Source organism: Ornithorhynchus anatinus, chromosome X1 (genome assembly GCF_004115215.2).
Source record: "Ornithorhynchus anatinus isolate Pmale09 chromosome X1, mOrnAna1.pri.v4, whole genome shotgun sequence".
Classification (NCBI taxonomy): domain Eukaryota; kingdom Metazoa; phylum Chordata; class Mammalia; order Monotremata; family Ornithorhynchidae; genus Ornithorhynchus; species Ornithorhynchus anatinus.
The window spans coordinates 112,895,889-112,919,309 of NC_041749.1; the positions used below are offsets into that span (position 1 = coordinate 112,895,889).

The 23,421-nt window shown below is 42.9% G+C and overlaps 1 protein-coding gene across 4 annotated transcripts in view; it reads left to right on the plus strand.

Moving 5' to 3' along the window:
- The window catches only part of ARHGEF18 (Rho/Rac guanine nucleotide exchange factor 18), a 121,684-nt gene that overhangs the window by 65,201 nt on the left and 33,062 nt on the right, over nt 1-23,421 (plus strand). For 3 of the 4 annotated variants that reach the window (XM_029050332.2, XM_039910101.1, XM_029050333.2), the window contains 6 exons: nt 12,047-12,117; nt 14,642-14,690; nt 18,804-18,948; nt 19,715-19,827; nt 20,002-20,142; nt 22,264-22,514. In XM_029050332.2, the coding sequence (XP_028906165.2) occupies nt 12,047-12,117; nt 14,642-14,690; nt 18,804-18,948; nt 19,715-19,827; nt 20,002-20,142; nt 22,264-22,514 (770 nt within the window). The remainder of the gene's footprint in view (nt 1-12,046; nt 12,118-14,641; nt 14,691-18,803; nt 18,949-19,714; nt 19,828-20,001; nt 20,143-22,263; nt 22,515-23,421) is intronic. The other variant, XM_029050335.2, reaches the window with a different exon arrangement.

Here is a 23,421-nt window from a genome sequence, read left to right on the forward strand (position 1 = left end):
AACTGAACCTTCAGAGACCCCCACAGTTTGGGGGTGAAATACAGAGGAGGAGTCTGCAAAGGAGACTGAGAATGAATGGCCAGAGAAATAAGAGGTGAACCAGGAGAGGACAGAGTCAGTGAAGCCAAGGTTGGATAACATTTCCAGGAGAAAGGGGGTGGTCGACAGTGTGGAAGGCACCTGAGAGGTCGAGGAGGATTAGGATGGAGTAGAGGCCGTTGGATTTGGCAAGAAGGAAATCATTGGTAACCTTTGAGAGGGCTGTTTCTGAGGAATAAAGACTTCAGAAGCCAGATTGGAGGGGGTCGAAGAGAGAATTGGAGGAGAGGAATTTGAGATGATTGGTGTAGACTACTTACTCCAGGAATTTGGAGAGGAAAGGTAAGAGGGAGTTAGGGCAATAACGAGGGAGCTGTGGGGCCATGGGTGTGTTTGGAAGCAGTGGGAAAAGAGCCATTGGAGAGCAAACGATTGAAGATGGCTGTTAGGGAGGGAAGAAGAGAAGGGGCGAGAGTTTTGATAAAATGTGAAGGAATGGGGTCAGATGCACAGGTGGAGGGGGTGACTTTTGAGAGGAGGCAGGAGGTCTCCAGAGATACTGCTGGGAAGGGCATTGTAGTATTTAAGTGCTTACTCTGTGCCAAATGCTGTACTAAACGCTGAGGTAGATTGTGGTCAGGGAACATGGCTACCAACTCTGTTACAGTGCTCTGCCCACAGTAAGCTTTCAAAAAATGCCATTGATTCATACGAGATAACCGATAGGAGATAATCAAGTCGGACACAGTCCCTGTCCCACATGGAGATCACGGTCTATGGGAAAGGGAGAACAGGCCTTGAATTCCCATTTTACAGATGAGGAAGTAGAGGCACAGAGAAGTTGTATCTTGGCCAAGGTCATACAGCAGTTGACTAATCAGTGATATTTACTGAAAGTTTACTATGGGCAGAGCACTATACTAAGTGCTTGGGAGAGTACCACACTACAGAGTTGGTAGACACGTTCCTTGCCTTTCAGGAGCTTCCGTTCTAGAGGGGGAGACAGACATTTAATTCAATTACAGATCTGTACATAGTGCTCTGAAGCTGACGGGGTGAATAAGTACATAGACACCGCAACTGGCAAAGCCTGAGTTTAGAACCCAGGTTCTCTGATTCCCCAGCCCGTGCTCTTTCCACTAAGCCGCACTGCAAGGTGCAGTCAAGTGGCAGAGAACTGTGTCCTCCAAGTATTGTTTTACTTGCCTATTTTTAATAAAATTAGGCAATCTAGAATCCAATGTTAAGTTTTTCTGCTTTTTGTAATATATTCTTATTCTCTGTGTCTGTTTTCTCCCTTTTAGACATTGGATAGGGACTGTGTGTTTTAAGTGATTACCTTCTGTTTCTCCCAGCACAAAGTACAGTGATTTACACATAGTAAGCACTTGCTAGTCTCTTAGTGACTATAACAGTATTTTTGACAAGGCAGCTGAATAGTGACTTGAGAAGAATGATGAGATGCGCACAAAAGGGAAGCAAAAACTGACATATGTCCCGTTACCCAAGGAAATTCCAGACTTGACCCACTGGGGAGCAGGAAAATCCTCCAGAAAATAAATATGTCCCATTTTTTAAATGATCAGATTCCCAGTTATTATATACTGAGAAATAGTGGACCTGAGAGTCAGAAGACCTGGATTCTAATCTCAGTTCTGCCACTTTTCCTGCTGTGTGACCTTGGGCAAGTCACTTAACATCTGTGGTCCTGAGTTTCCTCATCTGTAAAGTGGGGATTCAATATCTGTTCTCCCTCCTGTCTCACGAGCCCATAATCTAGATTCTCGACTCATCTCTCTAATTCTACCCAAATATTCAATCTGTCACCAAATCCTATCCGTTCTGCCTTCACAACATCACTACAATCTGCCCTTTCCTCTCCATCCAAACTGCTACTATGTTGATCCCAGGACTTATTGTATCCCACCTAGACTATAGCATCAGCCTTCCTGACTCCTGTCTCTCCCCACTCCAGTTTCTATTTACCTCTGCTGCTCGGATTGTTTTTCTAAAAAAGATTTAATCCATGTTTTCCCCACTCCTCAAGAACTTCCAGCGGTTGCCCATCCACATCAGAGAGAAGCACTTTACCCTTGTCCCTGCCTATCTTGTTGATTTACTATTATGATCTAGTATACTCACTTCACTCATTTGATGCCAACCTACCTTGTTCTCATCTATTTTGCTGCTGACCCTACCCCCTCATTCTTCTTCTGGGCTGGAAACCCCTACGCCCCCATATCTGACAGACCATCACTTTCCCAATCAGTCAGTTGTATTTATTGAGTGTTTACTCTGTACAGGGCATTGTACTAAATGCTAGGGAGCGTACAATATGAGAGTTGGTAGACACATTCCCTGCCCACAATGACCTTAGAATCTAGAGGGGGAGACAGAATTAATACAAATTATGGATATGTACATAAGTGTTGTAGGATAAATAAAGGGTACCAGTCTAAGGGAAACATAGAAAAAAGAGTTAAAAGAGGAAATGAAGGCTTAGGCAAGGCCTTTTGGAGGAATTATGCTTTTAATAAGGTGGAGGTGGAGAGAGTGATTGGCTGTGGGATATGAAGAGGCAGGATGTGGGTGTGAGAGGTCAGCAACGAGATTGAGGTACAGTGAGTAGGCTGGCCTTAAGGGAGTGAAGTGTGCGGGCTGGGTCGTAGTGAGAAATCAAGAGAGGTAAAGTAGGAGGTCACAAGGTGATTGAGTGCTTTAAAGCCAGTGGTAAGAAATTTCTGCTTGGTGGGGACGGATGGGCAACCACTGGAGGTTCTTGAGGAATGAAGAAACAGGGACCGAACAGTTTTGTAGAAAAATGATCCAGGCAGCAGAGTGAAATATGGAGTGGAGTGGGGGAGAGGAAGGGAGGTCAGCAAGGAGGCTGATGCATTAGTCAAGGCGGGATAGGATATGTGCTTGGATTAACATGGTAGCAGTTTGGAAAGAGAGGAAACACCTCCTTCAGGAGCCTTCCCTGACTAGGCCCTCATTTCCCCTACTCCCTCTCCCTTCTGCTTTGGTTCGCACTTGTGATTTCTACCCTTTCTTCATCTTACTCTTAGCTTCACAACACTTATGTACATGTAATTCATTTTCTTGTCTGTTCACCGCCACCCCCCCGAGACTGCAAGCTCTACCATGTCTACATGTCTACCAATTCTGTTATATGGTAATAATAATGGTATTTCTTAAGGACTTAACAATGTATCAAATACTGTTCTAAGCACTGGGGTAGATACAAGATCAACAGTGAGATAGATGAGATCGAGGTACAGAATAGGTGGGAGAGAAGCAGAGTGTACAGGTTGGGTTGTAGTAGGAGATTGGTGAGGGGAGAGCTGATCGAGTGCCTTAAAAGCCGACAGTAAGGAATTTCTGTTTGCAGAGATGGATGGACAACCGCTGGAGGTTCTTGAGGAGCGGGGAATCTATGGACTGAACAGTCTTTTAGAAAAATGGTCTAGGCAGTGGTAGGGTCTGGAATAGGGAGAGACAAGAGGCTGGGAGTTCAGCGAGGAGTCTGATTCAGTAGCCAGGGTGGGATATTACTCTCCCCACCTTCAAAGCCTTATTGAAGACACATCTCCTCCAAGAGTCCTTCCCTGACTAAGCTCTCATTTCCTCTTCTCCCACTCCCTTCTGCATCACCCTTGCACTTGGATTGGCTCCCTTTATTCACCCCTCCATCAGCATTTATGTCCATAGCCATAATTTATTTATCTTAATGTCTGTCTCCCCCTCTAGAATGTAAGCTCATTGTAGGCAGGGAATGTGTCTACCAACTCAGTTATATTGTACTCTCCTAAGTGCTTAATACAGTGCTCTGCACACAGTAAGAGCTCAATTATTACAATTGATATAAGGGCTCTCCCAAGTGCTTAGTACAGTGCTCTGCACCTATTAGGTGCTCAATAAACACTATCAATTTGTTATTTAAATATAGTACAGAAGCATTACAACCACTTTATAGTACATCCGCCCAACCACGATAGTTATTATCAGTGGCTACAGGTACATCACTTTCTTCCTTGTCTCCCCACCACCCCACCCCCATTTCTAAATCCTCTGGGGTGTTTTTTTCCCCTTATATTTTAACGCTAACAACACTTGCTGAGGCAGTCACCATGCCCCCTTTCCCAATTTATAGCTCACCCTGGTCTCTCCCTGACCCCAATCCCAGAGATTTTGCTGGTGCAGATAAAAACGAGGTTCAAACCAGGAAGTGGGGGCCGAAGTGCTGCTGTGGAAGCAACTGCTGCACTGGTTAATGCTTAAAAAATAAATACTTGAACTTTAAGGGGGGGACCTGGGAGCTAAAGGAAGGGGAGGTAGTGAGTTCAGACTGTGGGAAGCAGGGGGAAGAGAGTGATTGGTGGGAAAAGATTTAAAATGTATTTTTACCTGTACTTCAGGCTGTCATGTTGGCGCTGGTTCCAGAACAAATCCTAACTAGTGTGCTTTATTCATTTTTTAATGGTATTTGTTAAGCATTTACTGTGTGCCAGGCACTAATGTAAACTCTGGGGTAGCTACAAGGTAATCAGGTTGGTCACAGTCCATGTCCCACATGGGGCTCACAGGGATAATCCCCATTTTATAGATGAGGGAGCTGAGGCACAGAGACGGTAAGTGATTCTGCCCCAGGTCATTTCAGTCTATGGAATAGAGAAGCAGCGTGTCTTAGTGGCAAGAGCACGGTCTTGGGAGTCAGAAGACTTGGGTTCTAATCCCGGCTCCGCCACTTGTCTGCTTTGTGACCTTAGGCAAGCCACTTAATTTCTCTGTGCCTCAGCTACCTCATCTGTAAAATGGGGATTAAGACTATGAGCCCCACGTGGGGCAACCTGATTACCTTTGTATCTACCCCAGTGCTTAGAACAGTGCTTGGCACGTAGCGCTTAAATACCATAATCATCATCATTGTCACGTTTTCAAGGTTGTCTCAGGTTGTGCATACACAAAACTGAGAGTAAAACTGGATCAGCACTAGTTGAGTAGAAAAACCTGTCCTTGCTAGGCATTCACTGTAGACCGAAAGCTGAATGTTAGCAGTGTGCAGGAAAATCTCAAATACCACTGTAGTTGAATGTAATTTGGAAACCATCGATAGAAATTGAGGGATAATGTTCCCAACATCCCAGGTTTTTCATATTTTTTTTTAAAAGAAGCACATCAGAACAAAATTTTTCAAGTGTCTTTTCCATCACTGCAGACAATGCCACTATCCTCCCTGTCTCACACACTTGTAACCTTGGCATCATCCTCAACTTATCTCTCTCATTCAACCCACATATTCAATATGTCACTAAATCCCGTAGGTTCTACCTCTACCACATTGCTAAATTTTGCCCTGTCCTCTCCATCTTCACTGCTGTTACGTTGATCCAGGCATTTATCCTATCCTGCCTCCTCACTAACCCTCCTGCCTTCTGTCTCTCTCCATCCCGGTCCATACTTCACTCTGCTGCACGGATCATTTTTCTACCGAAAAATTCAGTCCATATAATAATGATGGTATTTGTTAAGCACTCACTCTGTGCCAAGCACTGTACTAAATGCTAGTCATCAGTGAGATCATCAGGTTCCACTTGGGACTCACAGTCTAAATAGGAGAGAGGACAGGTATTGAATCCCCATTTTGCAGATGAGTAAACTGAAGCCCAGACAAGTGAAGTGACTTGCCCAAGGTCACCCAACAGATGTGACAAAGTCAAGATTAGAACCCAGGCCCTTGAGGGCTGGGGAGCTGTCTACCAATTCTGTTGCACTCTTCCAAGTGCTTAGCACACCCATTCATTTATTTAGTCATATTTATTGAATGCTTACTATGTGCAGAGCACTGTTCTAAGCACTTGGGAGAGTACAATATAACAATAAACAGAAACATTTAGACCTCCGCCCACAGTAAGTTTTCAATAAATACCATTGTTTAATTGAAGAGTGTAACTGTAGACATGTAGAGTTGTATGTCATAAACCAGATCATGGAGATTCTCATACGTTCACAATACTTTTTGTTCTATGCAAAACCTCAGTGCTGAATCTATGTAGCCTTCAAAATAGGAAGAGTTGAGCTCAATGTTAATGTTGTTTATTTTAAGCTGAGAGCTTTTAGATGCTGTTTTGTGGTGATTGTTTTTCATACCTTCACTTGGTTAAACCAGACCCCTTTAAATATACAGCAATAAGCATGGTCCAATCTGGTAAAAAGCAAGAGGAATTACTTATTTACAAATCTCCATTGAGAGTCAGAGCAGAGCAGTGCTGGATTTTGATCATCAGAATTCATGGTCTGGCATCCTCAACTCATCTCTCATTCAACCCACATATTCAGTCTGTCACCAAATCCTGTTGGTTCTACCCTCACAGCATCACTATAATCCGCCCTTTCCTCTCCATCCAAACTGCTATTACGCTGATCCCAAGCACTTATCTTACGTATCCTGCCTTGACTACTGCATCTGCCTTCTTGCTGACCTCCCTGCCTCCTGTCTCTCCCTACTTCAGTCCATACCTCACTCTGCTGCCTAGATAATTTTTTCTTAAAAAAAAAAAAAGCTCATGTTTTTCCCCACTCCTCAAGAACCTCCAGTGATTGCCCACCCACCTTCATGTCAAACAAAAATTCCTTACCATCGGCTTCAAAGAACCCAATCAGCTCGCCCCCTCCTATCTTACCTCACTGATCTCCCACTTCAGCCCAGCCAGCACACTTCACTCCTCTGGCCCCAGCTTTTCTCACTGTGGCCCAATCTCAGCTATCTCCCGAATGACCCTTTTCCTGCATCCTCCCTCTGGCCTGGAACTCCCTTCCCTTCCATATATGCCAGATCACCACTCTCTTCGCCTTCTAAGCCATATTAAGGTCACATCTCTTCCAAGAGGCCATCTTCAATTAAGCCTTCTCTGTCCTACTTCGTCCTTGCACTTGGATCCATTACCCTTTGAGCACTTGATATTCACCCCACCCTCCACCTCACAGCACTTCCGTACATATCCATAACTTATTTACTTATACTCATGCCTGCCTCCCAGTCTAGACTGTAAACTCGTTGAGGGCAAGGACAGGTCCAGCAACTCTGTATTGTACTCTCCTGAGTGCTTAGTACAGTTTCTGCATGCAATAAGTGCTCAATAAATGCCATTGATTGGTGGCCAGCTGTTCTATAAATACAAAAGGAAATTAGGGATGTGTAATCTTAAAATTTGTCCCAAGGAAAGAAAGCTCATTGACTTTTTTTAAAAACCCCTTTTTCCATCTCCCTCTGTCTCCTACTATTTATTGCTGAAATAGGAGCTATGTTTAAGTTCATGGTAATGCAGGTGAAAGTACAATACTAATGGAGAGGGGTTTTTTTTTTTTTGAGGCTTTGTAATTTTCCCAATACGGATTGCCCTATATTTTAGTTATCCTGAGAGCACAGGAAGCTGTTGCCCTGAAACCAAACCTTAAGCAACATGACATTTTAAGGCTCTAGAAGACCTTTGCACAAATAATAATGTTGGTATTTGTTAAGCACTTACTATGTGCCAAGCACTGTTCTAAGCGCTGGGGTAGATACAGGGTAATCAGGTTGTCCCACGTGAGGCCTCATTTTACAGATGAGGTAACTGAGGCAAAGAGAAGTTAAGTGACTTGCCCACAGTCACACAGCTGACAAGTGACAGAGCCGGAATTCGAACTCATGACCTCTGACTCCCAAGCCCGTGCTCTTTCCACTGAGCCACGTGCACAAATGATTTAGCACTTAACACCACCATCGGTTAATGTTATAAATGTTTTTAAACTAACACAAGATGACAGCTGCCCTTTCAGTCCATATTCATTGAGCATCTGCTATGTACAGAGCACTGTACTAGGTGCTTGGGAGCATATAGGAGGTAGAAGACATAAGTTAATCCATAGCATTTATTGAGAATGTACTGCTTTCAGGGCACTGTTCGTAGCCCGAAGCCCGAGGAAGAATATAATAGAGGTAAAAATGCATAATCCTTTCCTTCAGCAAGGGTAGGCAGATACAAACTTATCTACAGGTAGGTAGAAAAAGATATTTGAAAGATAGATTAATAAGTGCTTAAGTAGAGAGGGAAATAAATTGATACATGTATCACCCATGTCCTGCCTCTGGCCTGGAACTCCCTCCCTCTTCATATCTGACAGACAAATACTCTCTTCCCACCCACCCCCAAAGACTTATCGAAGACACATCTCCTCCAAGAGTCCTTCCCTGACTAAGCCCTCCTTTCCTCTTTTCCCACTCCGTTCTGTGTCTCCCTGACTTGCTCCCTTTATTTACCCCTCTCCCAGCCCCACAGCAGTTAGGTACATATATGTAATTTTATTTTTATTAATGTCTATCTCCCCCTCTAGACTTCAAGGCCATTGTGGGAATGGGTGTGTCTGTTATATTGTACTCTCCCCAGTGCTTAGTACAATGTTCTGCACAAAGTAAGCGCTCAATCAATATGATTAACTGATATATGAATGCTGTAGGTGGTTTTGAGGACAGAAGTGCCGAGGTAGGAGTTTGGGAGATTATGACCTGGAGAAAACCAATATTATTTATTGAGCACTTACTGTGTCTAGAGCACAAGAATACAGTGTAACAGAGTTGGTAGACAAATTCCCTGACCACAAAGAGCTTACAGTCTAGAGGGGGGATTCAGACAATATAAATAAATTACAGATATGTATGTAAGTGCTCTGTGGCTGAGGGAGGGGTGAATAAAGGGTGCAAAGGGCAAAGAAGACGGGAGTGGGAAAAGAGGAAATGAAGGCTTAGTTGGGGAAGGCCTCTTGAGGGAGATGTGCTTTTAATAAGACTATAAGGTGGGGTGAATGATCATCTGTCAACATGAAGAGGGAGGGCATTCCAGTCCAGAGGCAGGACGTGAGCAAGGGTTGGTGGCGAGATAGATGAGATCGAGTGAGAAGATTGGCACTAGAGGAGCAAAGCGTGCAGGCTGGGTTGTAGTAGGAAATGAGAGAGGTAAGATAGAAGAGGGCAAGGTGATTGCTTTTCAAGCCTATGGTAAGAAGTTCCTCTTTGATGTGGAGGTGGATGGGCAACCACTGGAGGTTCTAGAGGAGTCGGGAAATATGGACTGAACATTTTTGTAGAAAAATGATCCAGACAGCAGAGTGAAGTATGGACTGGAGTGGGAAAAGGCGGGGAGGTTAGCGAGTAGGTTGATGTACTAATCAAGGTGAGGTAGTACAAGTGTTTGGATTAACACTGTAGCAGTTTGAAGAGGAAAGAGCGGATTTTTAGCAATGTTGTGGAGGTTGAACAGACAGGATTTGGTGACACTGAATAAGTGGGTTGAATGAGAAAGATGAGCCGAGGATAATGCTCAGACCTGTGAGACAGACAGGGAGGGTGGTGATGCTGTTTACAATGGCAGGAAAGGCAGGGGAAGATAAGGAATTCTGTTTTGAACACATTAAGTTTGAGGTGTCCTGCCGGTGAGACATCCAAGGAGAGATGTCCTGAAGGCAGGGAAAAATGTGAGACTGCAGAGAGGAAGAGAGATCAGGGCCCGAGATGTAAATTTGGGCATCATCCACATAGAGGTGGTAATTGAAGCCAAGTCGGGAGCGATTGAGTTTTCCCAGGGAGTAAGTGTAGATGGAGCATAGAAGGGGACCCAGAACCGAGCTCCGAGAGACTCTCACAGATAGGGGATGGGAGGCTGAGGAGAAGCCCACGAAAGAGACTGAGAATCAGGAGCCAAAGAGATAAGAAGAGAAAATGAATCGGGGAAGGGGGGAATTTCAGGAGGGCTTTGGTGATGGGGGGGAGAGCTGGGATCTGGTGGAATTGAAGTCCGGAGGGGATGAGCGATGTATTGGTGGTGGGAAAAGAGAGTGAGGAACAATAAGAAAGTTTGCATGGGAGGAGCATAGGGTGCCAAATGGAGAGTAGCTGGTGAAGGGGGCAGATTAGTAAAGAGAGAGTGGGTGAAGAAGCTTGAAGCCAATTGGAGGCAGTGACCCACTGAAAAGAGCACGGAACTGGGAGTCAAGAGCCCCGGCTTCTAGTTCCAGCTCTGCTATCACTCAGTGGTATTGATTGAGTGCTTACTCTGTGCAGAGCACTGTACTAATCGCTGGGGAGAGGACGATACAATAGAGTTGGCAGACACAATCCCTGTCCACAAGGACCTTGCAGTCTACAAGGGGGAGAGAAATTAAAATAAATTAGATAGGGGAAGTAGAAGTGTATAAGGATATATATGTAAGTGCTGTGGGGTGAGTATTGAAGTGCTTAAGGGGTACAATCAAGTGCATAGGTGAGGAGTTTGGATTTGATGTGGAGGTGGTTAAGCAACCACGGGAAGTTCTTGAGGAGTGGGGAGATGGGAACTCAACAGTTTTTTGTTGTTGTTGTGTGTTTTTTTGTTGTTGTGCTTTTTAAAGAAAAATCATTTGGACAGCAAACAGAGTGAAGTAAAGCCTGGAGTAAGGAGGGGCAGCAAGGAGGAAGATGCAGTAGTCAAGGCAGAATAGGTTGAAGTGCTTGGATCAGGATAGTAGTAACGTGGATGGAAAGGAAAGGGTGGATTTTCGTGATGCGATGGTAGAACTCAGTTTGGCAATTATCGAATATTTGAGGATAAAATGTGTAAAAAATGCCGTGTTCCTTCATGAACTGTGAGTCTTGTGAGGGACAGGGACTGTGTCCAATCTGATTATCTTTTATCTACCCCAGTGCTTAGTTCAGTACTCGGCACATAGTGCTGAACAAATATTATTATTATTATTGTCATCCTCATTGTGCTCCAGCACTTACCTCAGAATTTAATACCTATATGTGTTTCATACCATCAGCATTATTATAGTTGTTCTTAAGGAAATGGGTAGCCAGTGGAGGTTTTTGAGGAGGAGTGAGATGGAAGTAGAACAACATTTTAGGAAGGTAATCTGGGTTGTGGGGTGTAGTAGAGACTGAAGGGGGAGATGTTGGAGGCAGGGAAACCAGCGAGGAGGCTGATGTAATATTTGCATCGAGAGATGATGTCTAGTGGATGGAGCACGGGCCTGGGAGTCAGAAGGACCCTGGTTCTAATCCCGGCTCCACCATTAGTCTGCTGTGTGACTGTGGGTAGATTACTTCACTTCTCTGTGCTTCAGTTACCTTATCTGAAAAATGGGGATTAAGACTCTGAGCCCCATGTGGGACAGGGACTGTGTCCAACCTGATTTACTTGTTTCCACCCCAGTACAGTGCCTGGCACACAGTAAGCATTTAACAAAGCCCACAATTATTATCATTACCAAATACCATTTAAAAACAAAAAAAAATTGAATCAAGGTGGTGGTTATTTAGGGGAAAGAAAGTAGTGGACCTGAGAAATATTTTGGAGAAAGAACTGGCAGGATTTAGTGACAGACTGAATATGAGGATTAGAATATAGTGAGGAATCAAAGATGAGCCCAAGGGTGTGGGCTTCTGGGACAGGGAGGGTGGTGGTGGTGTCCACAGAGATGAATAAATTAGGAGGAGTAAGTTTTAGGAGGGAAGAGGAAGAGGTCAGTTTAAGGTGCTGGTGGGACATTCTCAGAGGTATGGCCTGAAGGCAATAGACACATCCAATCAATTGAGAGAGATCAATCTAATGTAAAAGAACGAGCCTTTGGGAGAAGCCCCAAACACCATAAGCTACTTGGGCTAGGACTAATGAAAACATTGAAATCACTCCCTCTAAGACAAGGGTATTCCTTATCAACCAGTAACCCTTGTATCTGAAGAGTAACTTGTCTTTTAAATCACTAGCTGGTTTCATGTCAAGAATGTTGTTTTTTGCTGCTCTTATTTCTAGTATGACTCAACTATAGGAATTTTTCTTATCTTTATTATACAAGATTGTGGATTTTTGTTGTAAAACAGATTAAAAATTAAGCCTATTTCTTTTTTTCCCCTCCTGCCATGTGTACAGCAATGGCTCTCTAGAGGAAGTAACTGGTAATAATTGAGACTGTGCTTTTGTTTCACTTTCAGACTGTGCAGTGAATGTTCATAAGAACTGTAAGAATTTACTGGCAGAGTGCAGTAATAGCAATAAACCCAAGGTAGGATTTTTAGACCCTCTCCCTCTCTCCTCTCCCCCGCCCCTTGAGAAAAATGACATAATTTTAATTTTATGTATTAGATATTTGAGGCATGTTTGGTGATTTGGAACTAAAAGCCAGAATTCTTTACCAGAGCTCTTAAAGTTTAAAATAGATACCCACCTGTTTGAAATAGTGTGTCATTTGTCTGCAGCTTGGGGTGGGCTAAGTGACCTCTTAAAGCCACTTGAACTCTTGAGTTCTATGATTCTGTAATTCTATGGTTTTATAATGTAGATAATTTACCTGCCCCCCCAAAATAAAATGGGTTTTTTGCATTTTCAGGTAAATGCCAGATAAAAGGAAATCTGAGGGAAATTTCATAGAGGCCAAGCGATTATTTTAAATGAGATTGATTTTCTCTGGCATTGACTTTTCATGCTTAATTGAAACCTACAGCTTGGGTAGACAGTGACCCAATTGGATATTAGATACCTTGCCTTAATAAAAGTAGACTACCTGATGTTTCTTACTAATAGGGGACCTACTTAACTTTGGTGTCCTTTTTACTTGAAATTTGGAGTCCTTAGGCTTGCAATTTGCCAGAGAGAAATGTACCAGATTTCTTTTTTTCTGGGCCTTACAATTTTGACTAATGGCCTTCCAAGAAAGCAGTGTTCTTTCCTGTTTATTTACTCCTCAGTGAAAATCGCAAAGTGATGATGATGATAATTGTATGTGTTAAACATTGTATGCCAAGCACTGTAGCGACTGCTGGAGTGAATACAAGAGTAATGAGGCCGGGCACAGTCTCTGTCTCACATGGGGCGCTCAGTCTAGAGGAGGGTTAACACAGGTATTTAATCCTCAATTTACAGATGAAGAAACAATAATAATAATAATTTTGGTATTTGTTAAGCACTTACCACGTGAGCCAGGCACTTTTCTAAGTCCTGGGATAGATATAAGGTAATCAGGTTTGACACAGTCCCTGTCCCGGTAACTGAGGCACAGAGAAGTGAACTGACTTGCCCAAAGTCACACAGCAGCCATGTGGCAGAGCCTGTACTCTGAAGTTGTAAACTTGTTGTGGGCAGGAAACTGTTATATTGTACTCTCCCAAGTGCTTAGTACAGTGCTCTGCTCACGGTACGCGCTCAGTAAATACTGTTGATTGGATGAATGATTAAATGACTCACCCAAGGTCACAGAGGAGGCAGTTAGCGGAGCTGAGATTAGATCCTAGGTCTACCAACTCTGTTGTAGTATACTTCCCCAAGTGCTAAGTACAGTGTTCTGCACATAGTAAGTGTGCAATAAATACCACTGATTGATGGATTGATTGGTCCCTTGACTCTCAAGCCCTTCCTCTTTCTACAAGACTGGCTTCAAGGTGATGAATGTAAGAATGACAACCTTGAAAAGAAAGGATCTCCTGCCCTTTCCGGACCCAGCCCTATTTCAAGGCTCTGTATTTCATCTTAGTGATCTTAGATTCTTAGGGGAAAACCGACATTGTTTTCTAGTCCTCCAAATGCTGACTCCCACCATGGGCCTGGGAGTCAGAAGGACCTGGGCTCTTCCACTTTTCTGCTGGGTGACGTTGGGCAAGTCACTTTGTCTGTGCCTCAGTTCCCTCATCTGTAAAATGGGGATTAAGACTGTGATCCCTATGTGGGACATGGGCTGGGTCCAACCTGATGAGCTTGTATCGACCCCATCGCTTAGCACTGTGCCTGGAATGAAGTAAGTGCTTCATATTACCATTAAAAATGCTAGATTTGGTATTAAAGTTTTCAACTATTACTAAAGAATCGGAATTTAAGTTCTCTTTTGTAAGCCAAGAGCGAGAACTAATTTAAGCTGTTTTGGAAGCATTTGATTTTTGTCGTGAAATTTAAAAAACAGTTGCAAAGATCTTTGAGCTTCCTATTTTAACTTTTCAAAATCTGCCATAGAAAGTGTGGGGAGATATGCCCCCCCAGGTCAGCTGGAGTTGCCGACTAGAGGGCGGCTCCGGGTTCTTTAGGTTGGGCGACGACAAGCCAAAGTCCAGACACCAAGCCAGAGTGATGAGTTCTGCCTCTTTATTGGTTATACTTACACAGCTGTAGCGCAGCAAGCAAGCAAAGGAGGAGGTCCAAGTCCTAATCAGCAGTGCAGGCTCTGCAGGGCTCGGGGTCTAAACGCCTACAACTAATGATAGCAGTATACACCCTACTTATCATGCGTTTGTGTGCGAAGCCCCCTCGTTCGGGTTAGCCCTCTCCATGTTCCCAGGATGTCTGTCAGATTGGGACAGTTCCTGTTCTGCATCCTTGTAGTGTAGCAGTTCTGTGTCCTTGCTGGGTGGTGTTCAAGCTGAGGGAGGGCCATGTCCTCGCTGTAGGCTGCTCAAGCGGAGGGAGGGGGCGAATTCATAGTTAGGGCACTCTTCCCACAGAAAGTAATGAAACTGACTTTAAAAAAACATGTTCCCGGCGGGAATTGTACAAGCCACCCATCTGCATTAACTTTCATTGTTTTAAAACCTTTTTATCCACAGCACAGACCTCCTGGGTCTCCACCAAGTTCAACCCAAAGATTTTATCAAGGTTCGTTCTTGAATTATATTTCAATTTTAAAATGGCTTTTACGTTTTAAAAAAATGGTGTTGTAGCATGTTCGAAAATGGCAATGATTATGATTTAAAACATTTCTGGTTATTTACAATTCACTGAGCAATAAGATGACTTGATTTTATCCTAAGGAGTGGGCCTTTTTAAAATATATTTTTATTCTGTTTTATAATTTCTTGCTGTGCAAACATCAAAATGAGGCAGGGAAGAGAAATCAATGAGTGAGCTTATTATCGATTTTGTCTATTCTCAGTCCTTGGAAAAAACTAGAACCGTGAACTGAAAACTTCATTTTATATCAGCTTTGTTTAATTGTCTATTTAAAACTTGCTAGAAGTCTCCAGAGACAGCAGACATTCTCAATCTGAAAGAAAAGTCCTCATTGAAACAAGGAAAAATTTGGAGGGGTGGGGGGAAGAGAGAAATGAAAATAATATGAAAAAGGACCAGTTATTTCTGAAGCAGAGCCTTTGAAACAGCCTCTAGAGCTGTCATGGACAAGAGTTTCCAGTTTTTAGATGCTGTTATTCCGAGAGACTCTTTTTTGGAATGGGGCATTTTTTAATTTATTTCATTTTTTTATATATGAGACTCCTGGAATTTTGCCCAGTGGAAATGAGTACACCCATCTTTTTAATTTTTGAGATGTCCTTATGATTTCCCTGACCATACAGGGGTATTAGGAGCCTGCACATTTAGCATGTAAGGTGCTTTCTTAAAAGTTGGTATTTCCAGGAGAGTGCTGCCATTTTCAGCAGATTTAAATGGTCATAGTTTAATCTTTCATTGTGGCTCTATCTAAAGATGCCTTTAACGATAAGTTAATGACTTCTTTAAACCACGTTATTCCGTATCTTGGCCTCATTGACATGAATGTCTCTGGCAAGAATTAATGGGAGTTAAGCAAGTGCATCGATGTAGTGGCTTAACCAGTAAGGGACTTGTGAGGAACACAAAAAGGGCCAAATTATGTTATATAACATGATACAGGCCCCTATTCAGATGGGTTTCTTGCCAGAAAAGGCGCTTGGAGAGAATTTATAACGTTATTGGACATTTGTGTGGTGGCTGTTGTTAAGTTTACTCCTAACAAGATTATTTTTTTTTTCAAAAGCAAAAAAGGAGATAATACAAGAGCATTAACTGTGAGAGGAGTTGTTGCTTCCAAGCATGGGTTTGTCTTTCTTCTTGGGGGAAGGAGCTGAGACTAAAATAAGAATCAAAGAATAGTGAAAATGGAAAAGTTATTTGCCCTAAGTCATTTTGTAGAAACAGCTCTGTGGTATCCAGTCTAGTCTAGTGTGAGAGGCTAACAACAATCGATATGAAATCTCAGCAGTGTGCAGACAGTGCTAATTAAACTCTGAAGATGACTCTTTGGTTAGTGATGGTCTTGTTGTACTTGACTGTGTGTAAATGGATCCAAATTCTGTGGAGAGATTGCCAACTCGCCTCTCCTCGGATGTCTGTTATTGTCAAAACAGAATCCAGTATTCTCTCCCTCCTAAAATCTCTTGTAGATCCAGAGGCAAAAATGTCCAGAGATCGAGCCCACAGTTGAACGTGTTTTGTCGTTTCTATGCTTTGGGAGATCGATTCTTCCCGTGAAGTCTCTGGGGTAGGGCTCTTATTGTTACTATCCCAGTTGTGGGTCTGAGGGTTGAGGAAGGAGAAGATAACTGACTCACACAAGGGGCACCAGCCAATTAGCTGCACAATCCAATTTACAGCCCAGGAGATACCAGTCCATTGCATGTCCCATCTGACTTCAGGAAATTTATTTTCACACCGTATACAGTCCCAGAAAAACATGTGCCTGTATATGGATATTATTTAATAGCGACAATGGTTTTGAATGTAGAATATCCTAAAGAGAGGAAGATTCAGTTGTGTTTGTGTGCATCACTGTACTAAACTATCATGTTGTACCTCCTTTTTAAAAAAATCGAGGAAAAATATGCCATAAGGTCGAGCAGTTATATTTTTAAGTCCGGGAGTTCAGAACCTCTAAAACAGGGATTTTGTTTGCCTCGTGTATAATGATAGTTGTTTGGTTTTTTTCCAAGAAAAATCACCCAATCATTCGAAAAATTAAATCCTCAATACCTAAAGGAACGAATGAGGTCTGCTTCATGTCTAGTTGTCAAGGAGGGAAGACAAATTTCCAGTTGAGCATACTTTGTATTTTCATGATTCTGGTAGATTTGCTGTTTTCTGATTGCACTCAAAGATTCCAACTGTGAACCTGTCTGTAATGCAGCCTTCAAAAAAGACACTCACCTGCCAGCCCAAGTGAGGAACAATTAATGCTGCCCAAATAGAAAAGAATGTTTGGATTTCTCTCACTTTCCCATGAAGGAGAAGGTGGCCAGATGTGGGTGGATAGCTATTTTGTACTTGTATTTACAAGACTTGGGTAATGCAATTAAACTGATTTGATTTCTGCTGCCAATTGTTTTTCTCTGTATGTGGCCCAACTTATGAACTTTACACTTATTATCTGTTGGATTTCCAACACTATTTTGAAATCATAATTACCTGGGTGGAGTTCAGGGTGATGTAAAGTGGTTGGTTGTGTCTGTACAGATTAATATTCCTTATTAACTTGGTATTGTGCCAGTGTTTATAGTGGTAATAATGCCAAAAGAGATGGAGCTACAGGTCATTGAATGAATTTAACCTCTGTTTAAATTGTTCATAAATGCATAGCTTGTGTGGCCTGGCACCACACATGACTGGCAGTGGAAGGGGCAATATCAAAGCTGTCAGGCTCACATGGAAAACTCCCTTCCTGCTGCCCCCAACGAGAAATGATCTCTCCTAACTCACCTCCCTCTCTTCACTTCCCTTCTCCCCCCAGCCTCAAACACACCCACCGAAGAGGAGGACTCCCTTGGAATAATCGTAGATTCTATCTAAACTAAACCCACTAGCAGCTCTGAATTCCCAACTCTTAAATAGAAAGTTATAAAATAAAGGTTAACAGCGTGTTTGCTTTGCTTAGATTCAACAGTCTGCAGATACCAGAGACTGCTGAGGACTAACAAACTTATTGCTTTCCTTCAGATAACCCTTAGGTGTAGCTGACAATTAGAGTCAGATGGAAGTAGACTTGCTTAAACCACTAAGCCACCAGACACACAGCAGATTTAGTTTAATCCTCAGTGTGTATTTTTCCTGTCTGGAGCACAGCCTTGAAATGGTTTATTCAGGGAAACACTTTAAGGAAAATTTTATCTGCTAGTGGATTTTTTTTATTTTTTTTATTTTTTTTTTTGGTATTTCCAAACTTGCATTTTCATGCAGCAGAGACATTTCTTCTAAACTTGCGTGCTGGCCGTTTTACAGGTAACTCTTAGCTTATCAACTGGAACCATAAGCGATTGTCGGTTTATTCAGCCAACATTGCCCAAGTTTTACAATGGCATATTGTCATTTGGGTGGATTAGCCCCATTGTTTCAAAAGTCATTCAACTGTCGGTTAATTGTGTTGTCGGTTAATTGTGTTGTCTGCCGGTCCCTGGTTTTTATGGAAATGAGTAGAAAGTGAATGTTTCAAGACCTCTTCATTTTCTGAACTTAAATTGAATCTAAAATGTTTTTTGCTGTGTGTCACGTATGAACCGTCATGTATGCAGGCTTTGGTGTTTTACCGAGGGAGAAAATACTGTGCAATTTCCACACTAAATGGGCACAGTAGGGACCAATTTCCTGCCCTTCAGACCTGCTGATTTAGCCAATACAGTAAGTTAAGTGACAGCTTTACATTTCTAGAAGGATCACTAGGTAGTATAAAACCAGTGCATCTCTGGACTTCACTTGGCTGAGTCTTAGGAGACCCAGGTGTGAACATGGGGAATACAAATTCAAAAAGCAGTTGCAGAAACAACACAATCCCGGGTCATCCCGAGCTGTCATTTTATGGCTCTTTTTCAAGGAAATGGAACGAGAATGTCTTTTTGGATAATGAGCTCTTGACATCCAAAATCTTGAATGTGCTGCGTCCACATTCAGAAAGGGACTTAAGAGCAGGAAATCTTCACTGTCCTGCTCATTTTCTGAGCACCAACTCTGTCTTTGCCTCCGTAGCCGCCTCTCTGAAGGAGCAGCCCCGAGGCAGCCTCTTGGGCTCTGATGGCACCCCAGTTGTGTCGCGGAATGTCGGCATGACTGTCTCTCAGAGGGGAAGTCCTCAATCTGCGTCGAACGCTGCTGGGACTGTAAATAGATTTGGGTGAGTTACCTCCTTGCGGAAAACCTCTGTGCTTCGTTAGCCTTCTTTCACTCTTTGAACATTTAGTAACAGGTGCCACTTGAGAGCAATTCATGTTAAAGCGATTGTCTGAAAACCAGTGGCCTGGTTCTCCGAGAAGCTGCATATTCCCTTAGTTCTTCTGGCCGAACTGAGAGATCCTGGTTTGAATTGGGATTTTGAGTTCTGGGGCTTCTCTAAAAGCAGGTGATTCGACTCCAGGCATTGCACATCAGGAGTGATTTTTATAACTAAATGTCTGGCTATTTAGGAGCTAGGTCAGTTTCCATTTCAGTAACCTCGGATTGAAATCATGGACAGTGTTTAAAGCTGTTGGGTAGTCGAAGTATTTGTATGTTGTGGGGGGGGTACAGGGGGTGGGTGGCTTTTTGGGTTATCCCACACTGGCCCCCTTATAGTGAACTCCATTCTCAAAGCTGAAAATCTTGACCGGCGTTCAGTCCCTGTCGCTGGTAAATACACGCATTTATCTTACTCTGGTACCTGGTCCCAGCACTACATTGTGTTCCAAGAACTAGACAGAAAAATAACTCTATTGAGCTCCCGATTTTAGAATGTGTGTTTAATGTTTTATTCAGATAATAATGTATCTCTGTAATAAAGGGAAGTGATTAATATTGAAAGTGATCGATTGTCCTATTTTACTTCTCCAGTGGGTTACCAGTCTATGTTGTAATAATAGAATTGTGGGTTTTTTTGGTTTTTTTTTGTTTTCCTCTCTATTTAGACCAATCACAGGAGAGATGGATGAAGCAGATTCAGGATTTATAAAACTCAAGCAAGCAGCAGATGATTCTCTTTCGCTCGTGTCTTCAGCAACCGAGACTATTTTTGTGGAGGGTATCAGACTTTTTATTTTTCCCCAGTTGCTCCCTTTTTAAGCAAATTTATTGGGTTGCCTCTGGTGAATTGAATCAATTTATGAATTCAGAGGCCACATGAAAAGGTGGAATGGAGAGGATTACGAGCCCTGGTCTTGGAGAATCCAATTGTTTGTGTCATTTTTTGTTTTAGATTCTTATTCTGCCTCCCTACGAAGCGAGATAGAAGCAGATGCCCTTGAGTTTGAGGCTGAGTCCTGGAGTCTGTCAGTAGAGCCAGGGTATGCGAAGAAACAAAAAAGGGAAGTAGTGAAAAGGCAAGATGTTATCTACGGTAAGAATTGACTACTTCAATTCCTTGTCAGTGACTATGCTCCTTCAATTCCTCTACAGAATTGTTTTCCTGGTCTGACTTTAGCTGTATATTTGCATTCCCGGTGCAGCTACCCCGGTTTTCAAGCTATCTTTTCAGCCTCTAGATATGGCTTGAGCTTGGGTTCTGCTTTTTGACTTATTATTCCAGCTTAATTTTTTTTTCTTTTTTTAAAAATCCATCTTGACGTTAACTAAAATCCTGTAATACCAGCCCCGGTCTCCAAATCCAAGCGGGATTAGACCAGGTTGTAAATCTGGGAACAGTTTGCCAAGATAAATTCATTTACTGAAGTGAGAGGCTTTGATGACTTGAAGTGGTATTCCTTCCTCAGGTTTGGTATTGACTCCCGTTTCCCATTGCCACGCTAAGGGGTAACTGTGTTTGTGCTGTTACTATACTGTATTTTGATTGAGTCTTAAATTCATATTTTGACCCATTTTTGTTTGATTTACAAAGATGTCTACATGATCTTTAATAGGGTCACTGGCAGCTCCAGGATCCTGTGTAGATTAGAAGATGATGAATTCTATCCTCCCAGTATTTCTCACATGGTTTCAACTGGATGAGGTATACAGTTGAACAAGATCAGGGATTGTCGCTGGTGCAGGACAGCTATTGATTCCAACCCTGATTACAAGACAGTTGGGGTGGTAAGGAATCGTAATATTGCTTAGCAGCTTGGCGTAATGGATCGAGCATCGATCTGAGAATCAGAAGGTCATGAGTTCTAATCCCGGCTCCACCACTTGTCTGCTGTGTGACCTTGGGCAAGTCACCTCACTTCTCTGTGCCTCAGTTACTTCAGTGTAAAATGGGGATTGAGACTGTGAGCCCCATGTGGGACAGGGACTGGGTCCAACCCGATTTGCTTGTATCCACCCTGGTGCTTAGTACAGCGCCTGAATACAGTAAGCACTTAACAAATATCATAATTATCATTATTATTAATATGGGTAGAGGACAGTTTCTTTCGGAATAGAGTTCAGACTGATCGCCGCAGGTGTAACTGAGTGAACATAGAAGACTCGTAAATGGGGTAACGAATTCTGTGGTAATTTTAAGGAGTGTGTCAGTGTGGGTGTTGTCTCTCCATTCTGCCGCTCTTTGAACTTACCCAGGGAAGTAACAGCATGAAACTTCTGTGGTTTCTTCGCCAGGGTGTGGACAGTGAAAGGTGAGGGGGTGTTAAATGCACCACAAGAGCTAATTGGGAAGCCAGAGAGCTATCTGTAATTCTTTTTGCAGTCGAGAGCCCTTTGGCAATCCCTTCTCCTGTAGAAGGGATTTATACTCCAGATCAGTTTGGTGCCTTAAGCTGGAAGGGCATGATAGAGGGAGGGAAATGAGGAGGGCAAAAGGGGAAAAGAAAGGAGAATCCCGAATTGGTGACCTCTCCGGAGACTCTGAGATATTGGAGCAGAAGCCTACTGGATAGAGCACGGGCCTCAGAGGCGGAAAGACACGAGTTCTAATCCCGGCTCCGCCATGTGTCTGCTGGGGGACCGTGGGCAAGTCACTTCTCTGTGCCTCAGTTACCTTATCTGTAAAATGGGGTTTAAGAGTGTGAGCCCCATGTGGGACAGGGACTGTGTCCAACCTGATTCACCTGTATCTGCCCCAGCGCTTAGTACAGTGCCAGGCACATAGTAAGCGCTTAACATAAGCTCGTACTCTAGACTGTAAGCTTGTTGTAGGCAGGGGATGTGTCCATTTATTGTTATATCATACTCTCCCAAGCGCTTAGTACAGTGCTTTGTACACAGTAAGTGCTCAATAAATACGACTGAATGAACAAATACCATCCTTTTTTTAAAAAAAAAAAAAGGTCTTTACGTGTCCTTATTTTAATAATAATAATGGTATTTGTTAAGCGCTTACTATGTGCCAAGCACTTCCCCTTATGGTGCTGGGAGAGTTCTCAAAGGGCTTGGTAGTGGTATGGTCTGAATGTGTCACTTCAGAAAATGAGACAATTTAATTTTTGGGCCACTCATCTGCTCTCTTACCTTTTCCTCATACTCTAGAATTTGGGTTAATGTTAGTAAGGGATTGCATTGCCATTGCCATTTTTCTCTGCAGAGCTGATGCAGACAGAAATGCATCATGTCCGAACGCTGAAAATCATGCTGAAAGTCTACTCAAAAGCACTGAAAGAAGAAATGCAGTTCAGCAGTAAAGACATCAATCGAATCTTTCCATGTGTGGATGACTTGCTGGAAATGCATGGACAATTCCTGTTCCGGTTAAAGGAGCGTCGGAAAGAGTCCTTGGAAGAAGAGAATGGCCGGAATTATGTCATCCAGAAAATTGGGGACCTTTTAGTACAACAGGTGAGAATTATTGTGGGTTAAAAAGCCCCCAAACTAACATAGAGTGAAAGCTAATAACATCAGAGGAGAGCTTTCAAATAGAGCCAATTTCAATATCTGGGTGTTCCTGTGTTCTAGAAGGATTTGTATTCATTATTGAGGGGCATGTGGGTTTGAGTATGACTTAAAATAGAGTTAAAACAATAAGCAGTCTATGATATTGAGCTCCTACTGAGTGCAGGCTAATCACTCAGTGTTAACATAAGCAGAATCAATGTATTTCTAATCATCATCATCATCATTATGGTATTTAAGTGCTGATTATGTGCCAAACACTGTTCTCAACATTAGGGTAGATGCAAGTTAATCCAGTTGGAGACAGTCCCTGTCCCACATGGGGCTCACAGTCTAAGACGAAGCAGCATGAGCTAGTGGATAGAGCATGGGTCTGGGCAGTCAGAAGGTTATGGGTTCTAATTCCAGCTCTGCCACTTGTCTGCTGTGTGACCTTGGGCAAGTCACTTAACTTCTCTGTGTCTGTTCCCTCATCTGTAAAGTGGGAGTTAAGACCGTGAGCCCTGTGTGGGACAAGGACTGTGTCCAACCCTGTTATCTTGTATCTGCCCTAGTGCTTAGAACAGTGCCTGGCACATAGTAAGCATTTAACAAATGCCATAGTGATCATTATTATGATTATTATTAAGTAAGAGAGGGAACAGGTATTTAATCCCCATTTTACAGTTGAGGAAACTGAGGCACAGAGAAGTTAACTGACTTGCCCAAGGTGACACAACAAGCAGTTGGCAGAGCTGAGATTAGGACGCACTCAATAAATATGATTTAATGAATGAATGAACCCAGATCTTCTGACTCCTCTAAACCCATGCGCTTTCCACGAGACCACACTGCTTCTAAGTTGACTTCTTGA